Below are 7,142 nucleotides of genomic sequence, written 5' to 3'. Positions count from 1 at the left end.
GTTACAGGGAAGATCAGTGTAATTTTCCTAACAGTAGCCTCACTATCCAGTATCCATTGGTGAGGCAGCTTTTCCAGGCCACTCAGTTGGGCTACAAGGCTTGGGTTCTGCTTCCCCTTTAACGGTCGGCAAGCCCATTTATCAAGTCCTTAATCCATGCGTTCATTTCCCATCACAATGTTGTATCAGCTATTCAAATTTATAAAAGGAGGCATACGATACAATGGTGGAATCGAGTGTTAGTCATTTTTTATTCCAATATTTTATAGTTTGATCAAATGTTAAAACACACCTCTAACTTTAAGCTCCAAGAATATTCATCTAAATTACTTATAATTTTGTGTATTCTTTTAGTAAGCAGACATATTGTAAAGCTTGTCCATATCTGGTAAAACAAAATTGCCTGATTGATGACATATACTCACATGTTTATATTTTATAGGATTACAAAAAATACAAAATGCTGAATATGGTGAATAATCAATTAATCTAATTTCAATATATCCAATTATCAATGGTATGAACTGAGGTGGAAAATTTGGCAAGCTGGCTTGTATGACATCTTTGAGGCAGCTTGCTCAAACTTCTTGATGGCAGCTTCATTTTCTTCTAAGCTTGTATCAGTGAAAAATTGTTTCCACCAAGATTGACTCCGCATTTTAGCCTTCACAGATAAAGCATAATGTTTACAAATGAGGCTAAGAAAATGGTCTTCTAAAACAGTATTACTATTATTTATCAGGTGAGCATTGGCGTGACTATAGAGTTGATTTGTTGCCTTATAAAGTGGCAATCAAAGGTCCAAATTCTGAAAACATTTCTATTGTTACCTATTATATTATATCGAGCTCTAATCTAAAGAAGACAAATCACAAAGAACCGAGATTATTATACGGTTATTCTGGTTAGCTCATTTAGCATTAGTCATTAGAAGATAATTATGCATGTGCCTTGTTGATTATCTTACACGTTCCAAATGATATTTCATTATTTCAGTCCTTGACTGCCAAGTTCTAAAGTCATTTTTATCATCTTATGGCCAGTGTTCTCGAGATAATTTGGAAACGGAATTCATCATTAGGTTATATCCGAACAATTTCTTGTTAAAAGAAAAAAGAATTAGGAAAAGCAAAACTTTTTGGTAGATAAAATCAATTTTTGAACATGAAACACCATGTCACATAATAACTAATCAAAATGGATCAGAAGGCATTGGATTTTAATCAATGAAAATAAGAAATGCAAATTAGAACATGTGAAAGAAGCAATTTTAGTCCAATCAATAACAAAGAGTACTGGAAAGGCGTTAGCCAGTTGGAGAATGCCACTCACCGGGCGGCCAAATTTGGATAATTGTGCTATTTTAGCTCTCCGTTGACCTGGGTAACCTGAAAAGACATGAAAGCACCAAACTTACAGAAAGGCAGAGTACAATAGGAATACCATCATCAAGAAAAATACTATTCAAGAATCAGTTTGGCAATGGACAAAAAGTTTGGAGATGAATTTTTCAGACAATTTCACATATCAAATACAACTTAATCCCTGAATATGTGATCCCTATTTTTAAAGGTGTACCAAACTCATAGCTAAAATCATTGAAATACATAGCACATCCAACACACATAAAAACAATGATACTCTTGAATGGCATTCAGTGTTTGAGAGGTTACATTTATTTCATAATCAAAATGAAGTACCTGTGAAAATGATAATACCATCAGCAGATACCCTTGCAAGCTCAGGAAGAGTTTTGTTCAAATATTTAGGAGATAGGTAATCCAAAGTATCTGACACTATAACACGAGAAAAAGACTTTGGCCTGTATGGTAATGGGAATTTTATATCTGCAACACGTACAATGCCTTTCTGCACTAGAGACTTGCAGTTCCTATCAGCATCTTCTATGTCATATGGCTCCACACCCCATGCTTCAGTTTCCCCTTCTCTTAACAATATGGAGACCACTGAACAACTCTCAGGGCCTACGTGCAAAATATTTTTCAAGTTGCCACCATATGCATCCTTCAAAACAGGAATTGCACTTGGAACTTCAGAAGTGCATGAAAAATCACCTGAAAGATAAAACAATTTTGAAATTTGTTAATAACAGAAGTTTAAGGGATGCCTTTCCAAGGAAATGCACGTAAAAGGACAAGTTTGTTCATCCTAGTTAGAAAAATAATAGGGAGATGGAAAAAAAACTTTAAAAAGGCAAAAAGAAAAGATGCCATCATTTGAAAATGATCAAAATAAAAGGCATTTTATTTCATAGTTTATGGTTCCGAAAAATTTTCAATATGCAAGATGATTGGGCATGTTGCAAATTAAAAGGAAAAAATATATTCCAACTTCTGAATATAAGATACAGATTTTTTTTTTTTTTAAATTCTAATAAACCTCTAGTCATCCTCCATATTCATGATAATCTATCTCTCTGATTATAAACCTCCTCTATGTGAGTATTGTTTTGGAGGTTACCTCAACTTATATTGATTATAACCAAGGCACGCGTTGCCCCTATATTCCTATAGCAGCAACCAGTATACTTTAGGTGCAAACTACAATAGCTATATCTAGCCCGACATCTAACTAACAAGCTCGAATCTACCGAGACAGGCTATAATAAGTTACGGGCTCTGTAAGCACCTAGTGCATTCTTGCATCTAACACCCCATGTGGCATACCTAAGCTAACAGATACTCAGAAGACTATCTATCATATACACTGATATAAAATCCAAAATCAGGGGCAAGTTCCCCATTATGTAAATGGATTCTAAATATGGATGACGAAACCAAAAAAGGGTACTAAAAATGACAGCAGTTTCTATAATAAACAGGATGAGGAGTTGTTCTAGCAACCAGTGATCCCAGCTTATGGGATTCATAACTTCATATCCTGAAAACTTTCCACGTTCCCTTGTTGCATTCTGATTTGACAACATGGAACTTTAACTATGGCTAATTCTCATATTATTTTGCAATTGTTGCCTAAAATAGTTTCCAGATGCATGGAACTTGTTCCGATTTTTATTAGCAATTTAGCATGCTTCCACTTAACTTTCTGTTGCAACGAAATGCTAATTCTTTTTACCAAGCCTTAAGGCTTCTTAAAACAAAAACACCAATAAACAACCAATAATTTTACATAAAGCAGTCCCAATAATATTATTAAGACATGGTGACATTCTTACCTTCAAGCCTGCTAACCACACCCTTTTTTCCTCCGAATAGACCTGTTCACTTGAACATATAAGATTAACCAGCTCATAAACATAAATACAATAAGTTACTAAATTTGAGAATTAGTTTAGTATATCCATAAAAATGGGATACAAAGATGACTTTAATTAGAACACATTGACAGTACAAGATTTTTTATATCGTTATCATCCAAATGATCCAATCAAGGATCATCATATAATTGAAAATTGAAAGCCATATCTATAGTGATTTCTTATTAGTGTATCAAAATTTCGCTACTAGTGTATCAAAATTAAACTAAAAAAATACTAAGAGATAGGATTTTGCTGTTAATTTCACATAAAAAAAAAAAAAAAAAAAAAACTGGTCCATTGGTTTGTCACCCCCATTTTTACGAATATACAAAGTGGCCACAAACAAACCGTGACATTAACGAGAATAAGCAATAAAAACTAGTTACCTGAGCCACTAAAAGCAAAAATGATGAGAACCAAAGCCCCCTGAGATTTTGAAAAAAATTAGAAATTGATAACATCATAAGCATATTACAAAAGCAGGATCAAGCCATTTGATGAAATAACAGGAAACAGATGTGAAATTACCAAGAGGACAAGGGATATGGATAATAGAGAAGAATTGGATTTGGAATTGGAATTGAAGACTCCTGAAAGGGGAAAGATCCCACCACCACGTCTCGTGGAACCTGCTTGTCTCCTTGTCATAACTTCTTATTGTGCCTGAAAAACAAACATCACCACGATGTCCTTTAGATGCAATAATAATGGAACCAAATTGAAGAGTGAAGATACACTGCACCTTAGATCGCATTCATAACATAACATAACATAACCGCATTCAGCAATGGAGTTAGATCTAAATGAAATCTATGAAAAATGAGACATGACGTGATGACATAACATTCGAGAGCACTAACTTAAACAACAGATATCTGGCTGGCAAAGCGCACTACACTCTTTCTATTCTACAACGCGGCGTTATAATAAAATACTATCAAAATAAGTCGGTTACCCAATGAATCACATTCTTTTTATATATGTTTTAAAGTGATTTATGTATGTATTATAATTATTTACTTAAAAGTGAAAAAAAAAAATATATATATATATATATGAGATAGTACTGACAATTTTGAACAGTCAAATAATAGGAAAAACTTTCTTATATATTTAAATTTATTAAAAAAAATTAGTATGATAGAAAAATTAAATTAAATTTCAAAAATGCTACTTATATATTTAATTGATTACTTTTTTACCTCACAATATACTATTTTATAAATTTATTACAAAAATATATGCAATCTAACTATTCTAATATAATAGTATATTAATTGTGTTATCCGTGTGATGCACGGACATGTTGGTATGAAATTTTTTTTAATATCTAAGTTAACCGTACAAAGTGGTAAAAAAATTTCAATTAATACTTGAAATAGAATTCTCAATTCCTTTTAATGTTATATTTTTTTTTTTGAAAAGTAAATTTGTAAATTAAATTAAATATTACATTCCTACTAATAATTGATCAGACATTTTTTTTATCAGACAATTGTTTGTATACCATAAAAGTAAAGATTTATGAAAGTTTATTATACCAGTAATTGATCAGCTATTTTTTAATATCGCAATTAAAATTCAAAAGAAATGTATATAATACATATTCTTTTCTAAATAATATAATATAATTTATTTTTTTTTATATTAATATTAGTTTCTATTAAGAATTCCGATTTCTATTATTATTATTATATATTCATTTATTTGATAAATGATAAAGGCACTGTTTGGAAATGTTAAGTAAATACCATTAAATCCAACCTTATACATTATAACTACTTATCAAGAGATTTGGTTTAATAATAATTATTATTTGCAAATACTTTTGAGTGTACATAATTTTTTTATAATTAAAATTAATAAATAAATGCTTTTAAATATATATAAATTATATTATAATAGAAATTTTGTAATAGATAAACAAGTTTGATCATATAAATTATATTTTAGATTTATGATAAATATTTTATATTTGATATATTCTTGGAAGTTTGGTATGGTAGCTTGATTTTGCAGTGAAAATTTTGTAATGAAACGTGATTTTTAGTGTTCTTGAATTTGAATGGTTATTTATTGTGAAGGATTCATGTGTTTGAATTTCATTTGAACATGTTGTTTTGATTTTATTATGAGCATATTGTAAGTAATCAATATGCTAAGAATGAGGATATAAAATTGAGAATAAACCATGAATATTTGGATCCAAAATAATGAGCTTGTGAGACTCCAAATTTGGGTTTTGCAAGGGTCAATGTTAAGTGTGAGTATATGCATACTAATCATGAGATTCCTAAGAGAACATAAGTTATCTTTGTTCTTTTAGTATTAAGTGAGACAAAAGTCTCATTAAATGCAAGAGTTGCATAGAGGACCCTTTGTGGATACTGAAGACGCAAGACCGTGCTAAGTGTCATTTGATGTAAGAACTTTACAAGTTTGGACGCTAATAAGAGTGAGTCTTGTTAAGAGCATACCTAGAGTGTCCTATGGGTGTTGACGCCAAGTTCAAATTGGTTCAAGCTAAACGTGACATTCATAGAGAATAAGAGTTTCTTTTTGTGCTTATGGCATTAAGCGCAAATGATTCCACACGGAATTTGTCATGTGATATTGAACTTTAAGAGGACCTATTCTAGCGAATCAAGATCTAATATGAGAAACTTGAGGATATTAGTGGTAAGGATGAGAATGGGGTGCAGTGAGTGTAGATTTCAAGATTCTCATCATCGTCCCTATCCTCATACCATATATTCATTCCTATACTCATACTTAATGGATATGAAATTTATGTTTCATCCTCGTTTTCATTAGGTATCTGATATATTTGTATTTGTCTTATATCTGCTCAGAAATTAATTAAAATTTTCATATATATATATATACATATATATATACATATATATATATATATATATATATACATATATATATATATATAAACAAGAATTCCAAAGTAGAAAAGAAATTACAAAATTATATTAATTAAATTTTATTTGATATAAATTTAAAATAGTAAAAATTACATAAATCTCAAATAAATTTTAAAAAAAATAAGCTCTTAAAGATTAAAAGCGAGGATGGGGACGGGGACGGGGACGGGGCGGGTAAGTATATACTCATCTCCATCATCGTACGGATTTAAAAAATCTAGTATCACTTGTACCTGATCAAACTAGATATTTTCTGTCAAAGTCGAGGTGGGTTCGAACATAACCCACATGAGTATGAATTTACTTGTCATCCCTAATTAACAGCGTCACGTGGTATTTAGAGCGATTGAAAAGTTTTAAAGTTGACAACTAATGACTAATTTGTACTTGCAAGGTGTGACTTTCGCTAGTCAAACATTTTGACACAAATGATAATCAAATTTAAGAATACTAGGTCGACCCTGTGTTTCCTAAGGTAGGTCTTACAATCACTAGGTCCAGAAACTTGATTTGATGATTATTATTGTTTATGAATGATTTTGAGTATATATAAATTTTATTTTTATAATTTAAATTTATAATAAATAAATACTTTTGAATATCTCTAAATTATATTATTATTAAAATTTATAATAGATAACAAAATTTGATCGTATAAGTTATATTTTAGATTTATGATAAATATTTTATATTTTTTAACTATTAGATAATTTCTTTTATTGAAGTATTAAAATTTAAGTTAAAAATAAAAATGATGTATTAAAAAAATAAAATATTAAAAATTTAAAAATCATTCATGAAAGAAAAATAACAAAAAGGCTATATTATTGTTCAAAATAATTATTTTAATTTACATAAAAAAATTAATATGAAAAAAAAAAGCTAAATAGTAGACATTGTTCGCAATAGTTTCATTCAATTCATATATT

General features: G+C 29.9%; 1 protein-coding gene across 1 annotated transcript; it reads right to left on the bottom strand.

Moving 5' to 3' along the window:
- Positions 1-386: 386 nt before the first annotated feature.
- On the bottom strand, positions 387-4,192 carry LOC109810553 (putative pectin methylesterase CGR2). Its single transcript, XM_020374036.3, has 7 exons — positions 4,023-4,192; positions 3,809-3,943; positions 3,667-3,706; positions 3,197-3,238; positions 1,701-2,075; positions 1,333-1,388; positions 387-664 (listed from the first exon to the last, which is right to left on the bottom strand). The coding sequence occupies exons 2-7, from the start codon at positions 3,926-3,928 to the stop codon at positions 512-514; spliced, it is 786 nt and encodes a 261-aa protein (XP_020229625.1). The 5' UTR covers positions 3,929-3,943; positions 4,023-4,192; the 3' UTR covers positions 387-511.
- Between the last annotated feature and the right edge of the window lie 2,950 nt (positions 4,193-7,142).

The sequence above is a fragment of the Cajanus cajan genome, chromosome 5, assembly GCF_000230855.2.
Source record: "Cajanus cajan strain Asha chromosome 5, NIPB_CcT2T_4, whole genome shotgun sequence".
NCBI classification, from domain to species: Eukaryota; Viridiplantae; Streptophyta; class Magnoliopsida; order Fabales; family Fabaceae; genus Cajanus; species Cajanus cajan.
This window is presented reverse-complemented; position numbering and strand designations above follow the sequence as displayed.

Excerpts from the sequence above, each read along its gene's own strand:
- LOC109810553 (XM_020374036.3), bottom strand. The coding sequence starts at position 3,928 with ATGACAAGGAGACAAGCAGGTTCCACGAGACGTGGTGGTGGGATCTTT. Across the intron at positions 1,389-1,700 it reads TGGTATTATCATTTTCACAG|GTTACCCAGGTCAACGGAGA; the intron begins GTACTTCATTTT and ends ATGTCTTTTCAG. Across the intron at positions 665-1,332 it reads TATCCAAATTTGGCCGCCCG|GCTAAAATGCGGAGTCAATC; the intron begins GTGAGTGGCATT and ends TTATCTGTGAAG.